The sequence below is a fragment of the Natrix helvetica genome, assembly GCF_964273705.1.
Source record: "Natrix helvetica genome assembly, chromosome: W".
Taxonomy (NCBI): domain Eukaryota; kingdom Metazoa; phylum Chordata; class Lepidosauria; order Squamata; family Natricidae; genus Natrix; species Natrix helvetica.
Window position 1 is genome coordinate 85748323 of NC_138555.1, and position 26798 is coordinate 85775120.

Here is a 26798-nt window from a genome sequence, read left to right on the forward strand (position 1 = left end):
GATGTGGACCCCACCCCTTCAACCAGGCCTGGCCTGGGGAGGGGGCTGGGGGGGCTGGGCAGGCAGAGGGGGCCATGCCTATGCCAGGCAGGGTGCCAGCTGGGCACCATCCCTCGAGGGCACCTATGTGGGGCGTCCCTTGGGAAACAGGGTTGCTCAACAGCGAAGGCCAGAAAAGAAAGAGAAAGAAAGAAAGAAAGAAAGAAAGAAGGTAGGAAGGAGAGAGAGAGAGAGAGAAAGAAGGAAGGAAGGAAAGAAAGAGAAAGAAAGAGAGAGTGTGTGAGAGAGAGAGAAAGAAGGAAGGAAAGAAAGAGAGAAAGAAAGAGAAAAAGAAGAAAAGAGAGAAAGAAGGAAAGAAAGAGAGAGAGAGAGAGAGAAAGAAGGAAAGAAAGAAAGAAAATACTTCTGACAGGCTGGCTGGGCAGAGAACCCCCTATTCCCACTCAGGACTACAACTCCCGGCATTCCCCCAAAGGCGGCGCCCAATCCCGTCGTGCCTTGGGAGGGGAGGGAGGGAGGGAGGATGACGCTAGGCCGGAGAGGGCGGCGCGGTGCGTGACGTCACGCGGCATCACGGCGTCCCATGCGCGCGCGCTCTCCCTCTCCGTCGGCGGCTGGCCCCGCCCTTTCCTCCAGACGCTGCTTGATGACGCCATTGGGCGGCGCCGGCAGCCGCGGCAGTTTGTGAGGGAAGGAGGCGGCGGCGGCGGCGGCGGCGGGAGGAGGGGAGAGCGAGCGCGGAGCGTCCCTCGCGGCCCGGCCTCTCTTCCCGCGGGGGCCGCGCGCCTGGGCCCGCTGCGTAGACGGTGAGCCGCGCCCGCGAGGGCCCGAACCCCTCCCCCCCCGGCCTCCCCTGCCTCCCACTCCCCACAGGAGCCCCTCCCATCGTGCCCCGCGCGCCATGCGGCCCCCCGCCCCTCCGGGCCCCGCCCCCTCCCGCCCCCTGCCCCGCCCCTCCGGCCTCGCGAGGGTCTTCCCAGCAGCCTCGGCCGCCCCTATGGCTGTGGGGAGGGGGAGGCCCCCACCTGGCCCCCCCAGTGGCCCTATGGGTGGGAGGGCCCCCTGCGCCGCCTTCTCTGGGCCCCAGGCCTCCCCCTGGATGGGAGGCGGGAGGGATTCCCACCCTTCTCCTGCCCCCCACTGGCCCCAAATGAGGGTGTGTATGTGTGTGGGGGTGTTGTGTGTGGCTGAGCCTCGCCCTCCTTGGTGGAAATGGGGGCAGGGGGATTGGGGAGGTTTTAGAAGAGGGAGGAGGGCCCAGTCTTGGCCACTTTAGGAGGTGGGGACTACAACTCCCACAATTCCCTTTTGATACCTGGACTACAACTCCCAGGATTCCCCACCCAGCATGCTTTAAGAGGGGTGGACTACGATTCCCAGAATTCCCCTCCCAGCCGTGCCTTTTGATACCTGGACTGCCACATCCAGAATTCCCTTTTGATACCTGGACTACAAATGCCTTAAGATACCTGGACTACAACTCCCAGAATTCCCCACCCGCCCATCCTTTTGGATACCTGGACTACAATGCCCAGGATTCACCATCCAACATGCTTTAAGAAGGGTGGACTACAACACCCAGAATTCCCCAACCGGGCATCCTTTTGGATACCTGGACTTCCCTCCCAGGATTCCCCCACCCAGCATGCTTTAAGAGTTGTGGACTACATGTCCCAGGATTCCCAGCCAGCACATTGTAGTCCAACCACACTTCACTTTTTTGCCAAAGTTCCGCCGGGCCAACAATATTGCTGGTATTTGCCCTAATTTCTCCAACCTGCAGCTGTGTGGGGATACCCATTTCCCAGAAGCCCCTGCTGGCCGCCTGGGAGTTCCGCCCTCAGCCGGATCCTCTGTGAACGGGTTGCTGGGTTCCTGAGCATGTTCTGAGTGCCTGGGCCTAGGAAGAGGCTTTAAGGGGGGGCCCTCAAGGCATTCTGGGAGTTGAAGTCCAGTCATCTTAAAGCATGGCCGGCTGGGGAACCATGGGAGTTGTAGTCCAGATATCAAAAGGGATGGCTGGGTGTACATTCTGGGAGTTGTAGTCCAGGTATCAGCCCTGGTGGAAAGCCTCAATTCTGACCCACTCAAAGAGTGTTATAACCTTTTTTTTCCTGTGGTGCACCTTAGCGCTGCCCTTCCACAGGCAGTCCTCGACTTACGACCACAATTGAGCCCGTTTCTACTGCTGAGGGGGAGAGTTGCTAAATGAGTTTTGTTTCGTTTTACGACCTTTCTTGCTGCATCTATTAATAACCATTGCAGTTGTTGTTCTATCACTATTGTGGTATGTACACTCACAGCTTCGGCACCAGAGACAAATTCCTTGTGTGTCTAATCACACTCGGCCAATAAAGAATTTTATTAAGTGAGTCACACGGTTGTTAACTGAATCTGGCTTCCCCATTGTCTTGTTTTACCCCGGGACACCGCAACCGTCAGAAATCTGAGTCTGTAGACAAGTGTCTGTATTTTGATCACATGACCCTCGGGGGGGTGCTGCAACGGTCGTTAAGTGGGAAAAACGGTCATCGGTCACTGTTTTCAGTGTCGTCATAACTTCAAACGGTCCCTAAATGAACTGCTGTAAGTCAAGGACTGCCTGTATGGGCAGCTCAGGCCAGTGGGCAGGCAAATGTCATACCCCCCCACAAGTAAATGCAGGTTTATAAAGCATCTTCTCTGAACATCTGTGTGTCGTTTAAAGATAAAGCAGCCACAGTCATTCAGTCAATCAGAGTAGAGCTGGAAAGGGACCTTGGAGGTCTTCTAGTCCAGCCCCCTGCTCAGGCAGTGCTAGGCATCCAAAGGATCCTTGAACAGGGAAGAGATGAAGTGGGCCTGTCTGTTTTTGTCCAGGGAGTTGTCGCAGGCAGGGAAAGGGTGGACTCTTTGGAAGCTGTCGTGGAAGAGGAGCATGGGTCATGTCATCCTCCATTTCTGGGCCCAGAGGTTGCTCTGTTTTTAAAGTGGTCACCCCCATCCTACAGTCAGGGTTAGGGAGCCAATACGGCCTCATGTTTAAAGTGCTGACTTAGAAACCAGGAGACGGTGAGTTCTAGCTTTGTCCTAGGCATGAAAACTGGGTGGGTGACTTCGGGCCAATCGCCAGGAGAGTGGGAGTTCTAGTCTCATCTTAGGCATGAAAGCTGGGTGGGTGACTTCGGGCCAATCGCCAGGAGAGAGGGAGTTGTAGTCTCTCTCTATGGAAGCCGGCTGGATGACTTTGGGCCACTCACCAGGAGACGGTGAGTTCTAGTCCCACCTTAAGCATGAAAACCCCACTGGGTGACTTTGGGTCAGCCTACCGCTCTCCCTCAGCCTCACACACCTCACAGGGTGGTGATTGTGGGTGGGTGGGAATAAAAGAGAAGGGGGTGTTATGCATACTTGCCACCTCTAGTTACTTGGAGTAAAGATGGAGTAAAATATCAAGTCATAAATGTGGTTGCACTAAGCAGGGAATGGGCAGCTGGAGTCCCCTAACTGTGGCCGTTCTGGCCTCCTCTAATCTTCGTTTTTGAGTCCCCCAGGGAGTTAAATGGATTAGAGATCAGTTTTGTACCCTTCTGCTTGGAAGCCCATGTGCCACGTCCCTCTGATTAGAGCTGCCTCTCTCTCCCCCCCCCCCTTCAGCCCATCGGAGCGATGAAGGAAAGCATCCAGGAGAAGAAGTACTGGGGAGGCCCCCCCAGCCTCCACGACCCCATGGGCCACCCAGACAAGTTTTGCCGAGCGTCCCGAGAATGGCGCGACCCGGAGCGCCAACGAGGCGGCTGCTTCGAAGGGAGCCGGCGCCTGGCCTGCGCCAAGAAGCCGCTCCCCAGCTTCAACCCTTTGTCCTCCAGCAGCGACGAGGAGCAGCGCGAAGGCCAGTGGGATCTCTCCCGCGTATCCAACTGGGGGGTGGCGGGCGGGTCGTCGGAGTTCTCCCGGCACAAAGCCCCCCAGGAGAAGCTGGCCAGGAGCGGCGGGCATAGCTGGCCTTTCGAAGTCGGCACCGGCGCTCAGGCCCGAAGGCGCGTGCAGCTGACGGGGACCTCCAGACATTGTTTCCGCCGTAAGCGACAACGGGCCCGGCGTGCCTTCCGGATGTTTCTGTATTCTAAGAGCTCCCTGGCTTTCCTCTGGAAGCTGTTGGGCAAGATGGCCGCCAAGGGACGCCGGCGAGGAGGGGCGAAGCGCGGCCGGTCATCCATGTCCCTCTCCCCCGGCTCCCAGCCCGACGACGACCACCTCCCCGTCTTTAAGAAGAGCTGTCCTTTGGGAGCAGCGGTGGAGGTCTGCCAAAGCGCGGCCAAGGGCCGGCCCCACCTGGCCAGCTGCAAGCCGCACTCTTCCGAGCCCCGCCTGGACTACGAATTGGGGGGAGCCTTCCCCCCGTCTCCATCCACGCCTCAGCACTCCCGCCTCAGCTTGCTGGGGGCCCTGATGGAAGAGGCCTCCCCTTACCCTCAGTACATGGAGCTCCAGCGGGTGAGCTTCAACAAGGACCCCGGAGCGATTGAACCCGGGGAGGAAGGAGCAGCCGCCCTACTCAAATACCTTCCCCGGGGAGCCCAGGTGTCCCCCAGGACGAGGAAGATGGGCGAGCCGCAGCACGGCCTGGACGGAGATGGAGGTAAAGCGCAAACGTGGAGGGAGGGTGGAAATTCTGCTCTAGAACTCACGTCCCACCTAGAATTAAGGAAAAACTCCCTGACTGGCCGTAGAACCCTTAAGTCAGTGGAACGGATTGCCTTCCAGAAGTTGTGAGGTTTCCCCAACACATGGGGTTTTTTTAAGAAGCGACTGGACCGGCATTTGTCCAGAATGGTATAGGACTTCCTGCCTGGGCAAGGGGTTGGACTAGAAGACCTCTAAGATCCCTTCCAACTCGTTTGTTCTGGAACAACATAAAGAACTTCGGTTTCTTTATGGCGCTGAATTATTTGGGGGGCCGTCCCAGGAGTAACGGACTAACAGCTGGGTTGAATTGCAGGACTTTCCCCCTCCCCTCCCCCAGTCTATAAATCATGAAACTTGGGGTTGGCATCCTAAGCAGAAAGACCCCCCCACTCAGCAGCACTGCCCTTACTGTCTCTCTTCAAATTGCGACCTTTATGAATGGTTCCCTGGCCCAGACATTGATTGATTGGCGCTGAAGGTGAAACCATAAAGCGCCACAAAAACGTTTCCCAAACTAAGAGGGGCAGACTTCAACTCCCAGAATTCCCCAGCCAGCCTATCAAGAGTCCCATTTAATTGTCGTGCCACCTAGCCTGTATTTAAGCTGTTTATTAATTTAGATTGTCATGGGTTATTTTGCTGAACTCAGGGTATACGACTTCAACCGCATTCCCACCGTCTATTAAGAAAGTGACCCAATCAAAACAGGAGATCAAAAGTACTCCGGCCCCCATGTGTCCTTGTCCTTTCTATGCTCAATTCTGGCGAATCCGTTCTGAATTCTTGCTGGCTGGGGAATTCTGGGAGTTGAAGTCCCCACCTCTTAAAACCACTGAGGCTGAGACACAGGGATGCAGAGGCAGAGCAATGTGGGTGCGGTCACTCGGAAGGTGCTGTGGTATCAGAGGCTGTTGGACGTGACGCGTGGTCGTTATAAGCGCCTCTCGGGGCCTCAATTCTGTGGGATGGGGGAAAATCTTCTATTAAATTATTATACATATATTTTCCACGCAGGAGAGGCGAATATATGTGTCCCGAGGTAATTTTACAGGATCCAATCTAAGTCAGTCGCCGGGACCAAAGGTTTTGTTTTCCGAGCTTTCGGACTCGTGCTGGAGGCGGGAAACTTCTCTCTAACACACAGGGGTCTCCAACCTTGGTAACCTTGAAGGCTTGTGGACTTTCCAACTCCCAGAGTTGTGAGAGTTAAAAGTCTGCGAGTCTTCGAAGTGGCCAAGGTTGGAGACCCCTGTTCTAGCAGAGAGCGTGCTTTGGGCTGCCCGTAGGAGGTGCATTCAATTTTGCAGCTACTAAGATTGTCGAACAAGCAGGTACAAAAACAGCCAGGGATGTGAACGAATCCTGGGAAACGGTCGCCCTCGTCCGTCAACTGATTTTAACCTCAGCTTATTGTCAGGGTTCCAAATAGCATCCAAAATTAAATCCCAGGCAAAATTCCAATTGGTGAAGAGAGCCATGTTGGCGCTTCTGGGAAAACCCGAATCTGAAAGCTTCCCAGGTTTTCCCCACCCAGTTGAAAGTTCCACCTGCCCTCCGCTCTCTCCCGCGGTTTGCCCAAATTCCCGTTCGTCGAGTCGATGACCCTCCCTAACTATCTCATCCTTTGCCCATCCCCTTCTCTGCTTCCACCTTCGATCAAGTCTTAAAAGCACGCAAAGCAATAAGATAACACAGCAATCGAAACCACAAACACCAGGGGTGTCCAAACTTGGGAACTTTAAGACTTGTGGACTTCAACTCCTAGAATTCCCCAGCCAGCCATGCTGGCTGGGGAATTCTGGGAGTTGAAGTCCACAAGTCTTAAAGTTCCCAAGTTTGGACACCCCTGACAAACACAAAGACGGCACCGGTCAGACATCCGAAGCAAAGCCCCATTACCCAGAAATAGGCTTCAGGGACCCTCGCCATCCAGACCATCCAGAATGCAGAGTAACAGAGTTGGAAAGGAATCCTAGAGGTCTTCTAGTCCAGCTCCCCTGCCTGAGCTGGAGACCCTCAATGAAGTTCTCCCTTCAGATCCGGATCTTTTCCGGGGTCCCCGATATTGTTTAATCCAAGAGGAACCCAGAAATCACCTTTGGGGTAGTCCTATGTGGAATGTATTGCAGTGGTCAAGCCATAAGCTGACCAGAGCAGGAGAGACTGAAGGATTTCTAAGTCTAGGAGAAGACATGTGTGTTGTGGCCCTCCAGCGGCCATTGGAGCTAGCAGCAGATTCGGAGAGTGAGGAGGAACCTGGGCCAGTCCTGGAGTCTGGGGAAGGCTCTGATGAGGGCTCTGTGTCGGAGGCAGAGAGTGGGGCCAGAGCCAACTGACAGTTATCAGCTGCCTTCAGAGTCAGACATCAGTGAGGCAGAAGAACAGCTGGAGCCTGTTCCCAGTGTGCGCATGCGCAGAGCTGCCAGACGAAGGGAACAGCCAAAGAACAGGGGTCGACTTGGGAGGAAGGCCACAGGTGGAGGATGAAGGGCCCCTCCCAGAGGAAATAAAAGAGGGGCGAAAGGGGAGTGGAGTTTGCAGGAGACAGTTAGTTCGCTTCATTGGTTGGTGACTCTCCGAGACTCCTGGCCAAGTTCTGCAGAGATCAGCCTGTCAGGTCTCCAAGCCAGAGAAGGTCTGTGACTGTAAATCCTCCTTTGAAAAGACTTTGCTGGATGGGAATGAGCAGAATTCACAGTCAATTAATAAAAAAGGGTTTTTTTTGTCGGGACAAGGAGTTTTCTTCATGCTCTTGGGAAGCCTGGTCAGAACAATGGGCCTTCACCGCTTATTGAATGGGGGCTCACCAATCCATACCACTGAAGGGTTTTTTTTTTTTGCTTGGTGTTGGTGTTGTTGGGGATGAGTCCTAGGCCAAGGAAGAAGTCCTGTATTCTCCTCCCAGAATGAGGAAATGAGCCTCATTAGGTGTCAGGCGTTGCCTTCCCCCCCCCCCCTTGACCGTTTTCAGCTCTACGTTCAACTCCCAGAATTCTCAACGACGGCCCCTCCGGCTGGGGAATTGTGGGATCTGAAGGACGCTGCCAGAGTGGAGGGACGTTGATCTAAAGCTGTGTCTCTCAACCTTGGCCACTTGAAGATGGGCGGACTTCAACTCCCAAAATTCCCCTTGCCTGCTTTTTTCTTTCTTCCCACAGTGGGGAGATTGCAGAGGAAGGGATTAGAAGAGAGTAAGCAGGCCGCAATGGGCACACTGTGCTTTGAAAGGAATGCCTCAGGGCCAGGGAATTCTGGGAGCTGAAGCCCCCCCCCCCCCGAGCAGTTTCCTCGCTTCCTACGACCGCAGTGATCAGATTCGTTGAAGCCCCCTGCCCAAACTTCTCCCCCTGTCCTGCAGACGCCCTGGATGCCCTTCCCAACGGCTTCGCCTCTCTCCCTCCGGACGGCGAACTCTGCTCCCTGCCCGGCTTGCCGGACGCCACCATCCTCATCAGCAACGTCTGCAGCATCGGAGGCCACGTGGCTGAGGAGCTTTTCCAAGGGACCCGAGACAACGGCCGGCCGCCGGATCCTTCGGCCGGCCGGGCGGAAGGCGGGAGCCAGCCGGCCAACGTGGCTGCCGAAGAGGCCGAAGAGAAGCCGGGCGAGAACGCGGCTCAACCCGGTCTGCTGAGGGAGGAACACGTCACGTGTGTGCACAGTAAGAGCAGCGTGTGTGTTTGTGTGTGTGTGTCAGGGTGGATTTGGTTTAAATCAAGTCAATTTCAGTCACAATTGAAATCGAGATTTAAATCACTAGTAAAAAGGCTCTGTCAGTGGCTCAGAGGCTTAAGATGCTGAGCTTGTCGATCAGAAAGTTTGGCGTTCGAATCCCGAGTGCCACGTAATGGAGTGAGCTCCCGTTGCTTGTCCCAGCTTCTGCCAACCTAGCCGTTCGAAAGCAGGTAAAAAATGCAAGTAGAAAAATAGGCACCACCTTTGGTGGGAAGGGAACAGTGTTTCATGTGCCTTTGGGCGGTGAGTCATGCCGGCCACATGACCCCGGAGACATCTTCGGACAGCGCTGGCTCTTCGGCTTTGAAACGGAGATGAGCACCGCCCCCTAGAGTCAGGAACGACTAGCACAGGTGTGCGAGGGGAGCCTTTACCTTTAAAAGGCTTGATTTAAATCAACTCGATTTAATTCATAATTTTGAAAGAGCAACTGTAATTTTTGTCCCGCAGCGGCTCCTCCTCTGATGCGCTGTTGACTCACCGACTGTCCCAGTCGCTTTAATGGGATGGCTGGTGATGCATCAGTGACACAACAAGCTGGATGCCCTCTAACAGGCACTGCCAGGGTGGATCTGAAATGACAGGTGCTCTTTAATATCAAATTTAGAAGCTGCTTAGAAGGTTTCACTTTCCTTTTCACTGCTCGCCCTTCCTCCCCACGCTTAGCGCCTGGTGGGACGGAGGCATTTCTCTTTAGACCATCTTGCAGTTTGAACTGTACCTAGATTTGCAAAAGAAGGGGAGAAAGGAATATTCCGGAACTTTGTTTTATGATTTATCATTTGGATTCCTTGAAAGAGTTGACCAAAAATGCAAATATTATCATTTGTCTCATGGTTATTGTGAATGCATCAATGCAGGTGCATTTTATCTCAGCTGGCAAAGCTTGGATTGCTTGAATGAGTTGACCCAAAAGGTAAAAACTGCAGAATATACAGCCGCTTCATGCTACATAAGTCAACTCCATTTCATGCTGAATAAACTAAATTGTTAATACTGTATCTTAAATAAAAAACTTGGCTTTAGGAGAGAGATTTTTTTACTCCAAAGGCATTTTATTAAAAATAAATTTGATTTAAAAATGAAAAAAAAACCCGATATAAATGTTAAAAAACCAGATTTTTTAATCCACCCTGGGGTGTGTTGTTTGTGGAGAGTGGGTGTCCCTCACAGCAAGCGGCTCTCAACGGACCTACGACCACGATCGAAGCCAAAATTCCTGTCGCTAAAGGAGACATTTGTTAAAGTGAGCTTCGCTTCGATTTGACAACTGCCACGTTTGGGAAACGAAGCCCTGCAGTTGATAGCTTAGTAACCCGGTTGTTGACTTTGCTCATCTGGAGGGGATCGCATCACACACACACACACACACACACACACACACAGGGATTCTGCGGCCATCATAAATACGAGCCCGTTGCCAAGCCAAGAATTTTGACCCCGGGGATGCGGCAGTGGTCGTTAAGTGTGAAAAACGGTCCTCAGTCATTTTTTTTTCCAATGGTGATGTAACTTTGTAAACGGTCACGAAATGAACTGTTTTAAGTCGAGGACTTAAAAGTTTGTGCAAAGTTTACAATCTTTTTTTTTATAAAAAGGACAGGTTAAAAATCAACATGAAATATGGAATAAAAGGCTTTTTTCCCCAGCAGCCTTAGAGGCAGCAGCCCTTCTCCCTCCCACCCACCCCTTTCCCCTCGTCCCTCCTTGAGATACACCCCTCCAAAAAAAGATGGGCTGAATTTGGTTGCTTCCTCCACATCCTTCTGTCCTTCCTGCCAGATATCTTGGACGAGTTCCTGCAGACGTACGGCAGCCTCATTCCCATCAGCGTGGACGAGGTGGTGGGGAAGCTGGAGGACATCTTTCAGCAGGAATTCTCCACCCTCCAGAGGTACGATCCACCCCCCCCCCACTGCTACCCCCCCTCCCTGCTCTTATTCCTCCCTGCCTTCCCCCCCCCTCCAGCCGCTAATGGGCAAATAGCTCAGCTTTCCTCCCCCTCCCCCCCAAAAGATCAAGGCTCCAGGAAGGCTGCCCCACAGAACCCTTGCCAGCCCCACCCAACCTCCAAATCTGAGCTCCCCTACAAGAGGAACAGTTGGCTCCCCCCGCCCCCCAGGTTTAATCTACCCCTGGGAAGAAAAGCCTTGCTGGTCTCTGGAAAGAGCCAAGCTAAAAGACGCGACTCCCAAAATTCCCAGCTAGATATGGGGATTCTGGGAATCGAAGTCCCTTGTGCAGCTCGTGGTGAGCGGGAGGGCTTCAAGCCCTTGCAGGATGTCGGAAGGGACCGTGGAGGTCTTCTAGTCCCACACCCCTCCCTGGGGGGTTGTCTGGTCTTTTCTTGAAAACGGGTGGATGGAGATGGGTGGATGGATGGAGAGGTAGAGGGAGGGAGGGAGGGAGAGGGACATTGTAGAATCATAAGGTTGGAAGGAACTTTGGAGGTTTTCTAGTCCAAACCCCAGGGGCCCAAGGCCTTATATCATCCAGGAAAAATGGTTATCTGATCAGATAGATAGAGAGAGACAGACAGAGAGAGAGAGAGAGAGAGCTAGACTGACATTGATAGGGTTAGGAGCTCCTGGGCTCGAAATGGGACTCCACTCTTAGGTGGAGTCGACTCAAGGGGGTCCCAGAGAGAGCCCCCCGTCTGCCACCGTCCCCCTGGGCCTCCCTTCCCATTGAGGGGTCCCCCACGGCTGTCGTCCTTTCGGCCCCTGCAGGAAGAGCTTGATCAACCAGCTGATCCAGTCCTACCAGCGCATGCCGGGCAACGCCGTCATCCGGACCTTCCGGGTGACGTACAAGCGCCACGTGGTGACCATGGACGACCTGCAGACCCTCTTCGGCTCCAACTGGCTCAATGACCAGGTAGGGTTTGGGCGGAGGAGGGAGGAGGGGCGAGGGTGGGGCGGCCCGTAGAGGCCTTGGGCAGCACAGGGCGGGCGGTTGCCCCGGAGGGAGGCCGCCCCAGAGGTGCCAGGCTCCCTGATGCCTCTGCGGTGTGTTTTTTAACCTGCCCGAGCTCCTCTGAGCCGCCTACCTGGGCTCAATTTTAAACATCGGCTGAAACCATTTCTAGGACCCCACAGTCCTTCTCCTCCTCCTCCTCCTCCTCCTCCTCCTCCCAGTAATCAACCCATCGCAAGTGAGACTCCGAGGCAGGTCGATCCCTCAAAGGATACTCTTGGTGAAAAAGCCCCCCGCCGTTTCCCCCAATGAGAAGAAAAAGTTTTTCCTACTTTCTCAAGGCCATCGGCCAGGTGGGCCCTTCACGGGGGGGGGAAGGGGGGGGACACTGGCAACCGGGTGGCATCATTGCTCCGCCTTCCATCGACCAGGTGCGAGAATGTCCTTGGTTCCCCAGAGAAAAGACGTTGTTTTGGCTACAGATTCCCTTCTATCTGAATTCCCCCCTCCCTCCCCCCCTCCCTATCCCTGAGCTCCAGTGGGGCAACCCCTCAAGCGGCCACCATCGCTTGGGTCAGGTCAGCCTCCTCCTTCTCCTTCCTTCCCTCCTCCTCTTCCTCCTCCCCTCCTCCTTCCTTTCTCTCCTCCTCTTCCTTCTCCCCTCCTCCTTCTCTTCTTCTTCCCCCCTCCTCCTTCTCCTCCTCTTCCTCCTCCTTCCCTTCTCCCCTCCTCTTCCTCCTCCCTTTCTCTTTTCTCTCCTCTTCCTCCTCCCCACCACTTTCCTTTCTCTCCTCCTTCTCCTCTTCCTCCTCCCCTCCTCCCCTCCTCCTTTCCTCCTCTTCCTGCTCCCACCTTCTCTTCTTCCTCCTCCCCTCCTCCTTCTCCTCTTCCTCCTCCTTTCCTTCTCCCCTCCTCTTCCTCCTCCCTTCCTCCTCCTTCCCTTCTCCCCTTTTCATCCTCCCCTCCTACTTCTCCCCTCCTCTTCCTCCTCCTCCTTCTTTTCTTCCATTCTCTCCTCTTCTCCTCCTCTTCCTCCTTCCCTTTGCCTCCTCTTCCTTCTCCTTCCCTTCTCTTCCTCCTCCTCTTCCTCCTCCCCGCCTCCTTACCTTTCCTCCTCTTCCTCCTCCCCTTCTCTCCTTCCTTTCTCCCTCTTCCTCTTTCCCCTCTTCCTCCTTCCTCCCCTTTTCCTCCTTCCCTTCTCTCCTCCTTCCCTTCTCCCTCTTCCTCTTTTCCCTCCTTCACTTCTCCCTCCTCCTCTTCCTCCCCACAGCCCCCTCTTCCTTTTAGCCCTGCTGACATCCCCCTAGTTGGGTCACAGAACATCTGGAAGACAACTGCCCAGCTCCCATTCTGTAGAGATCCTCCGTCCTCCAGGTCCTGGTTGTCCCAAATGGGCTTTTTCAGGAGGCAAGTGGACTTCCTTGTGGGTTTTTTTCTTCTTTTGAAGACATTTCGCTTCTCATCCAAGGAGCTTCTTCAGCTCTGACGGGATAGTGGATAAAAATAATAGGACGGATCAATCCTTCCCTTCCCCTCTATCCTGTCAGAAGCTCCTTGGATGAGAAGCAAAACATCTTCAAAAGAAAGAAAAAAAAGGAAGTCCAGTTGCCTCCTGAAAAGCCCAAAGAGCACCAGGGACCCCACAGTCCTCCTCCTCTTCCTCCCCACAACCCTTCTAGCACTGATGATGTTCCCTAGTTGGGTCATGAGACGTTTTCAAGGAAACCAGACCCAGAGAGTGCCGAGATCCTCACAGTTCAACTCGGGCCTTTCGATCCGGAGCACCGTTTCCCCCTGGGCTGTGGTTATACTGGTGGTTAGGGAGACAATCCAGCCCTGCGTGGGATGGTTTGCTCCCCCCTCCCCCCCCCCCCAGGGCTTCCTATGTGGTGTCCTTGTTTTAATCCACCACCCCCTGTCCCCCTTTCGAGCAGGTGATGAACATGTACGGGGACCTCGTTATGGACACCGTGCCAGAAAAGGTGAGCCCCGTTTCTCCACCTTTTTTCTTCCTTTCGGGCGCTTGCAATATAAGGACATGACTAACAAATGTACATGAGAGTCCCAAGGGATGCGCAATGCCCCGCAATGCAATGCCCCGGCACAGAGGCTTCGGTGGAAAGCCTTTGGAACTCCTGACGAAGGAGGTGCTTTTGTCCCTTGACTCTGGCGGGGGGGGGGGGGAAACCCAGCAATGGATGCCAAGTGTAAAATGTACACCTTCCATAAAAATGTAGATTTTTTAATTACGTTTCCCTAAACTACCGAATGTTTTGGACTATAAGACGCACCATGATTTTTAAGAGGTACATTTTTCCACTCTGCGGGCCTCCCAAACCCTCTGCAAGCCTCGTTTGTTTGCAAAAAAAAGGTGGGGGGGAGGCATGCAGAGCTTTGGGAGGCTTGTAGTGTTCCTGGGGGCTGGGGGGGGCAAAAACAAGCAAAAAAACAGGCCGTTTTTTGCAAAAAACAAAAAAAAAAGCATGCAGAGGCTTTGGGAGGCTTGTAAAGTGCTGCTGGGGGGGGGCAAAAACAGTCCATTTGTTTCCTCATTTGTGCCCTCCCCCCCCCCAGCCCCCAGGAGCACTCTGGAAGCCTCCCAAAGCCTCTGCATGTCCATTTTTGCAAAGGGGGGGGGTTACGGGAGGCCAAAAATGCTGTATTCAGTGTGTAAGACGCACCCAGATTTTCACCCTCTTTTTTGGGGGGGGGGGGGGGGAAGGTGCGTCTTATACTCCGAAAAATATGGTAGGTAGAAATCAGAGGTGGGTCCCTCCCAATTCGGCCCGTATCGGGCCCTACCTTTTTCTTAAAAGGTTTTATTTTTTTAATCTTTCCATATTATACATTCACAAATATACATCCTTGTCGATACGATTAACATTTCTCTGTTGGCGTCTAGCATCCATCACAATCTGCTTAAAAATACAAAAGACACAATTGGGGTCAATTTCTTGCCACCTCGCCTCTCCAACTTCTTTTGCCACAACCCTCCTCCTTCCCCCTTTCTTCCCGACCCCCCCTTCTCTGCCTTCTCCTTTCCTCCTCTCCTTCCTCTTTTCTTCTTCCCCTCCCTCTCCCCCACCCCTCCTCTCTCCTACTCCTTCTACACTCTCCCTCGCTTCCTCTCCTTTCCCCTTCTCTTCTTTTCCCTTCGCTTCTTTCCTCCTTCCGTTGTTGCCCTTGCTTCTTTTATTTCTCTGGTGGATTTTCGGGGCGGCATTCCAGCAATGCCAGCTCAATATTTACACGAAAATAAGATTCCTATTCCACACTTTATTTCCCTATCATAAATCCACTTATATCGTTTTTTAAGTTGTACGTTTGTATCTTTACAATTTTCTGCGTACACACGCATGAGTAAACTGGTAGTAGAAAAAATGGAAACCCAACGCTGGTAGAAATGTTAATATATATTGCTAGGGCCTCTTTAGTTTAGTTTAGTTTAATTTTAGTTTGGGTTAGGGTTAGGGTGAGTTTAGTTTCAGTATAGTTTTAGTTTAGTTTATTGTCATTGCATATCATACAATGAAAATTAAATGCCAACTTCAGTGTACATTATAACTATAAAAGTAAAAACACAAACACACACACATCCTCCACACTTGCTATATAATTGAAATTGAAAAACGATATTGCATTAATATTTCACTATACAGTAGAATTAATATTAATAATAATAATATTTAATGCTTCTAGACCGCCCCCTCTCCCGCAAGGGACTCGGGGCGGTGTACAGTTCATACAAAATATAACAGGATACAATAAAATTAAATTAAATATGTACAGTTGACAATTGACATGGAGGAGGTTAAAATGTCGTTAAAAGAACTGTACAAAGCAGATATAAAATAAATTCAAACCCCTAAAAACAAATACAGTAAATTAAAAAGCCCCTAAAATAACCAGATATAATACATTTGCTAGGAGGGACAGTTGAATTATGCCAGGCCTGCTAATCGGAACAGGTGGGTCTTCAGTTTTTGCCGGAAGGAGCGGAGGTCAGAAGTGGTTCTAATGTCGGGGGGGAGGTCATTCCAGAGGGTTGGGCCCATCACAGAGAAGGCCCTACTCCTCGGTGTCGCCCGTTGGCATTGCCTCGTGGACGGCACCAGGAGAAGTCCCTCCCTGTGTGAGCGTATTGGCCGCAGGGATGTATGTGGGAGGATGCGATCCCGCAAGTAACTAGGTCCCGTGCCATGGAGCGCTTTAATTGAATATAGTTACTGCCCTGGGATAGAAGCTGTTTCTCAGCCTCTTTGTCTTTGCTTTTTATTATCCTGTACCGTCTGCCAGAAGGTAATAGTTCAAAAAAAAAAGGGGTGCCCAGGATGAGATGGATCTTTAAGGATGTTTTGAACTTTCTGAAGACAGCGGGAGCTATAAAGCTCTTCCCAAGAGGGGAGAAGGCAACCCGTGACCCTCTGGGCAATGACCTTGACCCTCTGGGGCGCTGTCCTAGTGCAATTGGAAAACCGGTCACTGGTGCCGGAAAAAAGGCCTGCCCAGCCTTGTGCACAGCCATCTTGAATGGCACTTTGATATGCCATACGTTAAATAAATAAATACGTCCCAGGTAAAAGGGGGCTTACGGTTTGTGTGCCCTCCTAGAGGTGGGGGAGATGTGCCCCCTTTATGACTTATTGTGAACTTCAGCTCCCAGGATTCTTCAGCCAGGAATTCTGGGAGTTGAAGTCCACCAGTCTTAAAGTTGCCAAGGTTGGGGACCCCTGTCTTAGGTCACAGGTGGACCTGGTGAATTGGGCCAATTGGTGATGGTCTCTGCCTTTTTTTTTGCACCTCCATCTTCCTCAATTTCTCTTTTTTCCCCCTCCCTCAGGTTCACTTTTTCAACAGTTTTTTCTACGATAAGCTACGAACCAAGGGGTACGAAGGCGTGAAGCGTTGGACCAAAAATGTAAGTGGGGTTTCTCCCTCCCACCCGCCCCCGCTATCCTTCCTTTGCAGCCCCTCGGCCAGGTGGACAGGAAAGGGAAAACAGGTAGTCCTCAACGTAACAACCACCGCTGTCGCTAAGTGAGATGGTGGTGAAGGGAATTTTGCCAGTTTTTCTTGCCACCGTTGTTAAGCGAGTCACTGTGGCAGTTAAATTAGTGGCTCAGTCATTGAGTGAATCTGTTCAAGGTGCACCGGGGGGAGTCCCCATCGCCAAAGCCCCAGAGGCTGAAGCCCAAGCCCCCCTTCCCCACCTGTACAGCCAGGGAGGGAGAAGGGGAAGGCCCTGCTGGGAGACCCCGCTGACCTCCTCCTGTGTCCCCTCCGTCCATCCCCAGGGGGACTTTATTTTTTAATTTTTTATTAAACATATCTGAACATTAACGACAACACCCAGTTCCATTCGTCCCAGCGTTTCCATATTGATGTCACTCCTATTAAATCGTTACTAATTATTTAGATTACTGTACTATGTATTCTATACTCGTTTAAATTACACCGATATTTACAAATGTGTACATTTCTCTCTCTTTTTGATATAAATCTTTAATATGCCTTATTTAGTAGTCTTCTCTGTCCTCTAATTCCACGGTCAACCTATCCATCCCTGCACAATCAAGTACCTTTCTTACTATCGTTAGATCAGAGCGGGGGTTTGCTCTTCTTTCCAATTTTGAGCAAAAGCGATTCTAGCTGCGGTTAATATATGCAGTATTATGTGTTGGAATTGTTTTACCCATGTTTCCCCTTAATGTGCCCAATGGGAATACTTCCGGTTTCATCTCTATCTTTTGTCCTGTAATTTCCTCTAGCCGTCTCTTTATTTTGGGGCATGGCCACCACACGTGATAGAAAGTTCCTTGTTTATAGCTGCATCTCCAACATTCAGGCGAAGGCTTTGGGGACATTTTGGCCAGTCACGCCGGGGGGGGGGGGTTAAATGCCAACGATAAAACATCTTGTACAAGTTTTTTTGTAGGCTGCTGACGTTGTTAATTGGGGCATTTTTCTCCCATGATTTTTCCCAGTGTTCCAATTCAAGACAATAACCAAAGTTTTGGGCCCAACTTATCGTTGTCTCTTTTGGTTTCTTCCTCCGTTTTAAATCGTCGTGCCCCCAGGTGGACATTTTTAACAAAGAGATCCTGTTGATCCCGATCCATCTGGAGGTTCATTGGTCGCTGATCTGCGTGGAGGTGAAGCAGAAGAAGATCACCTACCTGGATTCCCAGCGGACCCTCAACCGGCGGTGTCCCAAGGTAAGGCGGGCTCAGCTGTGGGCAGGAAAGGGCTCCATCTTCCACTGTTATTCCAAAAAGGCAATTGGACTTTCTTGGTGGGTTTTTTTTTCCCCCTTTGGAAATGTTTCGCTTCTTGGAATCAGGGTACAGCCGGAAGGGACCTCGGAGGTCCTCCAGTCCAGCCCCCCCCCCCCCCCCGCTCGAGCAGGAAACCCTAAAGCAGTCTCTTCTTAAGGAGCTCCAAAGATGGAGCGCCCCCAGCTTCTGGTGGCAAGCTGTTCCACGGGTTAATTTGTTCTCAGGGATAGTAAGAGAGGGTCAGGGAAAGGAGGGGAGGAAATAAGAATTTCAGGAAGGGAAGAAGAGGGGAGATGAGAGAATAGGGAGAAGAGAGGAGGAAGGGACCTTGGAGGTCTTCTAGTCCAGCCCCTGCTTATGCAGGAGACCCTACACTATTCAAGACATATGGCTGCCCAGTCTCTTCTTAAAAGCCTCCAGGGATGGAGGTACCCACAACTTCTGGTGGCAAGCAGTTCCGCTGGTTAATTGTCCTCACAGTCAGGAAATATCTCCTTAGTTCCAGATTGCTTCTCTCCTTGATGAGTTTCCATCCGTTGTTTCTTCTCTTCCTGCCTTCTGGACCTTGGTAGAATAGCTAGACTCCCTCTTCTTCTTTGGGGCAGCCCCTCAAATACTGGAAGGCTGCTATCGTGTCCCCCCAAAGTCCTTCTTTTCCCTCTAACCATGCTCCACAATCATTCAAGAAGCTTCTTCCGTTCTCACTGACTGAAGAACTGGACCGACTCCTTCCATTCCCCACCAATCAGTTAGAACTGAAGAAGCTTCTTGGGTGAGAAGCGAAATGTTTTCAGGGGGGGGAAAACCCCCAAGAAATTCCAGTTTTTCTTTTGGAAAAGAGCAACTTTTGGAGAAAGGATTTGGAGCTTGCAAAGTCCCGGGGAGGCCGGGGATCCAGGCGCACTGAGCACCCCTTTCTCTGCCCCTGGAGACTGCTCCCCTGAGATTGGCAGGAGAGGTGGGGGGTGGGGGGGGCTGGAAAGAGGAAGCACCAAGGTTGTCTTGTTTTCAGAAAAAGACACTTGGGGGAGGGGCTTTTTGGTGGAGGAGGCTGGAGGTGGAGTGGCCCTGCCCCCCCCCCCAGCTCTTTCCACGCACTTCCCCCTACGGTGGAGACTGGATTTATTATATTTAATTAGCCAACGATGGATAAGTCAGGGCATTCTCGGGGCAATTTGGGATCGATGGGAAGCTGCGGAAAATTTTTCCACGAGTGGATTACGATCCCACTTCCCTAAGAACTTGGAAATCTTTATTTTGCCTTTTATATTCTTAATTTTTCCTGTTGACTATTTTTTTTTTTTTTTTGCCATCGATAAAATGGTATGTAAAAGACAGGCCATTAATTTGTCAATACATTGACTACTTTAAAAAAAATGCAGGTGTCTGCAAACACTGTAGTAATATATTAGTCAGTTTTCAACTAGGAGGGGATAATACGTCTATGCAGGCGGTCCTTGACTTACAACAGTTCATTAAGTGACCGTTGAAAGTTACAACGGCGCAGATAAAAGGTGGCTTGCGATTGTCTTTCAAACTCATGAACGTTGCCACATCCTTGTAGTCAAACGTGGTCAAAATTCAGACGATTCGGGTTCATGACGGTCGCCCTGTCTCGGGTTCACGGGATTCCTCTTTTTACGACCTCCTGACCAGCAAAGTCAACACGGGGAAAAGCCGGATTCGCTTAGCGACTGTGTTCACTTAATATATCGGCGATGGAGAGTCACTTAACAATCATGGCACGAAAGATTGTAAAACAAGACAAAATTCGCTTCACAAATCTCTCGTGCCATGATTGTTAAGTGACTCCATTGGGGTCGTAAGTCGAGGACTAAGCTATATGTTCTGGGTTGTTTTTTTGTTTTGTTTTTAAGGCACCTTTTAAAATATCTCGGTTGTTTTATGGATTGGAGTTTTGGGAAGGGGGGGATTTTAATTTGAATAAAGTAAAATATATAATATTACAAACAATTAAGTTGTGGGGGGGGCAATGGGGCTGCTGCTTTCTGTTTGACGCACCTTCCCCCTCCTCTCCCCCCCCCCCCCATCCAGCACATCTGCAGGTACCTGCAAGCCGAAGCGGATAAGAAGAATCGTCCTGACTTCCGAGAAGGCTGGAGAGGGGTTTTCCAGATGGTGGGTGTCTCTTCCCAAGCATTTGGGGAGGGGTCTCCAGTGACCCATCTCCTTCGGGTTCCTCTCCCTCAGCTTCTCGGGGCCTCCCAAATTTAACCTGGGGGGATCACCCCTCCGGCAGCCAGGAGGCTCTTCCAACCTAACCAGCTTTCGTGTCTAGGGCGGGACTAGAACTCCCCGTCTCCTGGTGATTGGCACAAAGTCACCTACCTGGCTTTCATGCCTAAAATGGGACTAGAACTCACTGTCTCTCCTGGTGATTGGGCCAAATTCACCTACTTGGCTTTCGTGCCTAAGGCGAGACTAAAACTCCCGCCCATCTGGCTTTTAGGCTAGCGCCTTAACCACTAGCTCAAACTGACTCTCATTTCAGTTTAGGTGGATGTGTAAAATTCAGCCCTTTTGGGGGGTCTGCCCCCCCACCCCAAAATCTACCTTGATCCTTTGAGCTATAAAATGATAGAAGATGCCAGGTGCCCCTCTGTGGCTGGGCGGAAGTGACCGCTCAGGGGGACGGAGGCGAGAATTGGGACCCCAGAGTGGCTTAGGGAGGTCGGGCAGGAAGGCAGAGAGGACGCAGGTGGGAGCCCAGGTGAGGAAGGGGGCCAACCCCCGGCCAGCTTTCTCCAAGTGTGGGATGGGTCTGGTCAGGCGAGTGGGGGAAGAGGGGTGGGCACCTTGGGGGCTGGGGGGACCCCCTGCTCTCTTTCCCCGCCTGATCTGACCCGTTGCATTTTCTCCCACCCAGAACATCGCCCGACAAAACAACGACAGTGATTGTGGAGCCTTTGTCCTGCAGGTGAGAGAACTGGCGCCAAAGGGGGGCCCTGGCGCTTGGACAGTGCGGGGTGGGGGCACCTTTCCTACCTGTTCAAAGGCAGAAGCATTTCTGGAAAGGCAGCTCGTAGACCCTTTGAATAAAATTTGCCCCTGGAAAGGGTGCTTCCAGCGTTCTGGAGGAGGAGGAAGAGGAAGAGGGGAGAGAAGAAGAAGAGGAGGAGGGGAGAGAAGAGGAGGAGAGGGAGAGGAAGAAAAGGAGTGTGGGGTCCTTGGTGCTCTCTGAACCTGGTGGTTTCCTTGCAGACATTTCATGACCCAGGTGTCTGCCAGGTGCTACTGCCAGCAGAGACACGAGGCCTATTCTTAAGATAGTCAAGAATGCAAGTAAGGACTGTGATGTTGATGCTATTATACATCTTGGCACAAAGGATCTGTCCCAAAAATATGTACTTTCTGTGAGGAATGATTTCCAGAGCTTGGGGTATGAACTTAGTAGTATAGGTTGTAGGCTTATCTTTTCAGAGGTTTTACCTGTATAGAAGGAAGAAAAAGGGAAGGGCCAGCGTGTAGCAGAGTTTAATGTTTGGCTAAAGGAGTGGTGTAAAAGGGAAGGCTTTGGTTTTATTAGTCATGATGTCTGCAGCTGGTCCAATGAAAAACTGTACAAAAGAGATGGTTTGCACCCATCCAAGAAAGGGACTGAGTTACTTGGCATCAAATTCACAGATTTTCTGGATAAACATTTAAACTGAAGAGCGGGGACAGAGAATTAATTGATACAGAACATTTCTGACCCCAGCAATCTAAAACTCATAGGGTTATCAGTGCATGTAACACAGATGTTTGTGCGGGTAAGATTATCACTCCCGCTGTCAAGCAAAACCAAGCACTTAATAGTGAGTGCCATACCATGTGCATGAATCAAACAAGTGGCAAGAAAATAGGGGCAGTCAGGCCTAACACAGGTTATGTAGACAGTAAACACAAGGTCAATCAAAATGGACTCAAATGTCTATACACCAATGCACAGAGTATGAGGAATAAACAGGGCGAATTAGAAATTCAAGTAAAAGAGGGCAGATACGATATTGTTGCCATTAAAGAAAGCCACAAATGAAACATACAGGTAGAAGGAGTTAAATTATTTAAAAGAAATAGACCAAATAAAAGAGGAGGTGGAGTTGCACTATATATAAGAAATAAATAGAGCACAACAATGATGAGAAATATCTTGAATGCATTTGGGTCAATATTAAAGGTTGGGGGGGGGGGGAAATGACACTGCCATAAGTCTATACTACAGGCCACCCAACCAAGCAGAGGAAGTAGATGAACTTTTTGCTAGTCAGCTAACTAAGGTATGTAGGAAGCACACCACAATAGTAGTGGGGGATTTTAACTACCCTGACATCAACTGGGAAACAAACTCTGCACCAAGTGGAAGATCCAACAGGTTCCTAACAAACCTAGCAGACAACTTTGTTTCCCAAAAAGTAGAGAAGGAAACAAGGGGATCGGCCATATTGGACTTAATTCTCACTAACAGAGAGGAAATGATAGAAGGTGTTGAAGCCATAGGAACCCTGGGGGCAAGTGACCATGCAATATTGGAATTCAACATTATGCAAACACAAGTAGTAGAACAAAGTCAAACTAGAGTCTTGGACTTTAAGAGAGCTAATTTCAATAAACTTAGAGCTTAGGAAGAATTCCATGGAGGAGAATCCTCAAGGGGAAAACAACTCAAGACGCTTGGGAAATTATGAAAAATGAGATTACAAAAGCCCAGTCTAGCACAATACCAATGAAGAAGAAAAATAACAGCTCCCAAAAGAAACCAGTATCATGGCTGCATAAAGAACTCTCTGACAAATTGAAAGGCAAAAACTTAAGTATAAAAAGTGGAAAGGGGGGGACTTAACTAAGGCAGAATATCAGCAAATAGCCCGAGCCTGTAAAGATGAAGTGAGGAAAGCTAAGGCTCACAATGAAGAAAGGCTTGCCACAAAAGTAAAAAAATAACAAAAAAAAGCTTCTTCCAACATGTTAAAAACAAGAAAAAGGTTAAGGAAACAATTGGTCCATTGCTGGGAGAAAGTGGCAAGAAGGTGACAAGCAACAGGGAGAAAGCAGAACTATTTAACTCATGTTTTGCATCTGTCTTTACACAAAGAGGTAAAACAGACCTATCAGCCTGACCTCAATACCAGGAAAGATTCTGGAAAAGATACTCAAGCAACGAATTAGCTAACACCTAGAAGTAAACAAAGTAATAGCCCAAAGCCAACATGGGTTTGTCAAAAACAGATCATGCCAGACTAATCTTATTGCATTCTTTGACAAAGGGACAAAACTAGTGGACCAGAGGAATGCCGTCGATATAGTTTACTTGGACTTCAGTAAGGCTTTTGATAAGGTAGACCATAACCTACTACTAGATAAAGTAGAAGAATGTGGGTTAGACAGCATCACCACCAGATGGATTCGTAACTGGCTGACCAACCGCACTCAACGTGTAGTCCTCAATGGAACTGCATCTACATGGAGGGAAGCATGCAGTGGAGTACCCCAAGGCTCTGTTTTGGGCCCAGTACTCTTCAACATCTTCATCAATGATTTGGATGAGGGAATAAATGGGGAACTCATCAAATTTGCAGATGACACCAAGCTGGCAGGAAGAGCCAACACTCCAGAAGATAGGCTTAAGATACAGAAGGATCTTGACAAACTTGAACATTGGGCACTATCTAACAAAATGAAATTCAATGGTGAAAAGAGTAAGGTTCCACATTTAGGCAAGAAAAACGGAATGCACAGGGACAGTATAGGTGATACCTTGCTCAGTAGTAGTAACTGTGAGAGGGATCTTAGAGTCCTAGTGGACAACCATTTAAATAGGAGCCAGCCGTGTGCAGCAGCTGCCAAAAAAGCCAACACAGTTCTAGGCTGCATCAACAGAGGGATAGAATCAAGATCACGTGAAGTGTTAATACCACTTTATAATGCCTTGGTCAGGCCACACTTGGAATACTGCATTCAGTTCTGGTCGCCACGATGTAAAAAAGATGTGGAGACTCTAGAAAAAGTGCAGAGAAGAGCAACAAAGATGATTAGGGGACTGGAGACTAAAACATGAAGAACGGTTGCAGGAACTGGGGATGTCTAGCTTAAGAGAAAGAAGGACTAGGGGAGACATGATAGCAGTCTTCCAATATCTCAGGGGCTGCCACAAAGAAGAGGGAGTCATACTATTCTCCAAGGCACCTGAGGGTAGAACAAGAAGCAATGGATGGAAACTAATCAAGGAGAGAAGCAACTTAGAACTGAGGAGAAACTTCCTGACAGTTAGAACAATTAATCAATGGAACAGAAGTTGCCTCCAGAAGTTGTGAATGCCCCAACACTGGAAGTCTTTAAGAAGATGTTGGATAGCCATTTGTCTGGAACGGTATAGGGTTTCCCGCCTAGGCAGGGGGTTGGACTAGAAGACCTCCAAGGTCCCTTCCAACTCTACTATTGTATTGTAAACTAGGGAACTTCATCAGTGTGAGGGGGGAGGGGAGGTGCATTTTTAGCTCTGATGATGTTCCCTAGCTGAGTCATGAAACGTCTGGAAGAAAACCCACCAAGTCAGAGAGCACTAAGGACCCCACAGTTCTCCTCCTCTTCCTCCCCCTCTGGAGCCCCCGGTGGCTCTTCCATCCCTCTGCTGCGGCTCCCTGTCGCCCGTGGGCTCCACAATGGATGGGGCTTTCGGTTAGGGCAGGTAGAGTCAAAAGGAGGCCGTGCTAGGAGGAGACTCTATGGGGGGGGGGAACTGGACTTCTGGTCGGCTCCAGAATTGAACGGGGGGCTTCCGGTTATGGCCCTTTGAAGGTTTAAGGTTGCCGACCCCTGCCATAAGCCTTCCTCTCTTCTAGCCTTGATGACGTTCCCTAGTTGGGTCATGAAACGTCTTCAGGAATACAATGCAGCTCAGAGAGCACCAAGGAGCCCACAGTCCTCGTCCTCCTCTTTCTTTCCATAACCCCACTCCTTTCTAGTGCTGATGACATTCCCTAGTTGGGTCATGAAACGTCTGCCAAAACAATAATAATAATACCCCAGAGAGCACCGAGGAGCCCTCATTTCGACCCTGAGCGACAAATATTCTCATTTATTGCTCTCGATCGGCTCCGACCACAAAGCAGATCCTCAAATCGATCTTTTTTTTTTTTCTTAATTTGTCTTTTTTTTTTCCTTCCGCAGTATTCCAAATTCCTGGCCCTGGGCCTGCCCTTCACCTTCACACAGCAGGATATGCCGAAACTCCGCCGACAGATGTACAAGGAGCTGTGCCACTGCAAACTCCTTGCGTGACAGCCCCAGCTGCACCCCCCCCTACCCTACCCCCTCCTCTCCCTCCCAAGCCCCCCCACACACACACACCTCCCCACCAGGAACGCCGCACAACCCTTGGACCGGAGCAGCTGCAGGCCTTCGTCCGGCCGGGGGGGAGCAGGCCCCAACCTCCCCAGGATTTCAGCCAGAGACAAGGGGACTGTTTTGAGGTTTGATCCACCGGACTTACGTGGGGGGGGGGGGGGAAGGGACGTTGTTGTTTTTTTAACCCAAGTTATGTCCTGACCCTCCTTCCCTCCTCCTTCCCTCCCTCTCTCTCTCTTCCTTTCTTTTCTTTCTGGTCATTCTGTTTGGTTTTTTTTCGGTTCCTGTTTCAATCTGGGACAGGTAGCCTTTCTCGCGGTTGTTTCCTTTGGGAATTGAGGGGGGGGTCTGCCGGCATCAGGGAGGTGGCCGAGACGGGGGCCCCCCGCTCCCTGCCGATCTGAGAAAAGCGTGGGGAATCCTGAACTCGGGACCGGAAAAGGAGGGGGCACACGGGAGACCCCCGGACACAGACACACCACCCCCTCCTGTGCTCTGTCACCTCTGTGGCTTCATCGTGTTAGTTCACAATGTATTTCCTCTCCCCCCCCCTGCCCAGAAAAAAGGGGAAAGGCATTGGAAAAGAGGGAAGGGGGCTGCACTGGGTGGGCCGAGATTAACTGAAAACAAGCGTTTTTTAATACAATGGCTGCCATTGTGGGTAATAAAAATTGTTCTTTCAAATCAAATCAAATCAAATTTTATTTGATTAGCCGCAACCCTCTCCCGAAGGACTCGGGGCGGCGTACAGTCAAAAAGATAAAATACACATAGGACACACATACATACGAAAAAACAAGGACAATTACATTTGTGCATGGAGGAGAGTAGACCTGCAAGTGAAAGACAATAAACACAGCTAAAAACACAGCTAAAACACAGTTTAAAATCCCCTAAATAAAATTGCTGAATTAAAAACCCCTCAGGAGCGTAACGAAGTTATGGTTGGGCCAGGCCAGATATTTGGAAAAGGTGGGTCTTGAGCTTAACACGGAAGGAGCGGAGGTCTGTAGTGGTCCTAATATCCGGGGGGAGGTCATTCCACAGGGCTGGGCCCGCCACAGAGAAGGCTCTGCTCCTAGGCGCCGCCCCATGACATTGTCTAGTGGACGGCACCTGGAGAAGTCCCTCTCTGTGCGAGCGAATAGGTCGTAGGGATGTATGGGGCAGAATACGGTCCCGGAGGTAACTTTGAAGAAGCATTCAAGTGAAGTGGACTTGTGATGGCGAGTGGAAATAGAGCTGGGACCGGGGGGGGGGGGGGAGGGAACCTTGGAGGTCTTGTAGTCCAACCCCCTGCTCAGGCAGGAGACGCTATGACCATTTCGGACAACGGCCACCCAGTCTCGTGTTAAATGGAGCACCCACAACTTCTGGTGGCAAGCAGTTCCACTGGTGAATTGAAATTTATCCTTAATTCTAAGTTGCCTCTCTCCTTGTTTGATTCCCATCCATTGTTTTCTTATCCTGCCTTTAGAAAATAAAAGGAACAACCCCCACCCCACCCCCGGTTCTTTGGGGCAGCCCCTCAGATACAGGAAGTCCTCAACTGAACTACAGTTGAGCCCTTTTGTTGGTAAGCGAGACATTTCTTAAGCGAGCCTTGCCCCGTTTTGCAACATTTTCTTGCCACCGTTAAACAGATCACCACACTTCTTAACTGGTTGTTAAGCGGATCTGGCTTCCCTGTTGACTTCGCTCCGGTCGCAAAAGGGGATCAGGTGATACCCCCCAGGACACTGCGACCGTCATAAATACGAGCCACTTGCCAAGAGAGTGAATGTTGACCCCGGGGATGATTTGAACGTTGTAAGAAGGAAAAATTGCTCCCGAATCATTCCCCCCCCCCCCGTGCCATTG

General features: G+C 50.8%; 1 protein-coding gene across 2 annotated transcripts; it reads left to right on the forward strand.

The window, feature by feature from the left end:
- The first annotated feature begins 652 nt into the window (after positions 1 to 652).
- Positions 653 to 25612, forward strand: SENP3 (SUMO specific peptidase 3). 2 transcript variants are annotated; one of them, XM_081969116.1, is made up of 12 exons: positions 653 to 806; positions 2131 to 2208; positions 3637 to 4621; positions 8027 to 8329; positions 10186 to 10297; positions 11133 to 11280; positions 13254 to 13301; positions 16160 to 16237; positions 17397 to 17534; positions 19650 to 19733; positions 20482 to 20532; positions 24762 to 25612. In XM_081969116.1, the coding sequence occupies exons 3-12, from the start codon at positions 3649 to 3651 to the stop codon at positions 24870 to 24872; spliced, it is 2046 nt and encodes a 681-aa protein (XP_081825242.1). In that variant the 5' UTR covers positions 653 to 806; positions 2131 to 2208; positions 3637 to 3648; the 3' UTR covers positions 24873 to 25612. The 2 variants fall into 2 exon arrangements, with proteins under 2 accessions (XP_081825242.1, XP_081825241.1); XM_081969115.1 differs by lacking the exon at positions 2131 to 2208 and having other exon boundaries at positions 24762 to 25611.
- The last annotated feature ends 1186 nt before the right edge of the window (positions 25613 to 26798 follow it).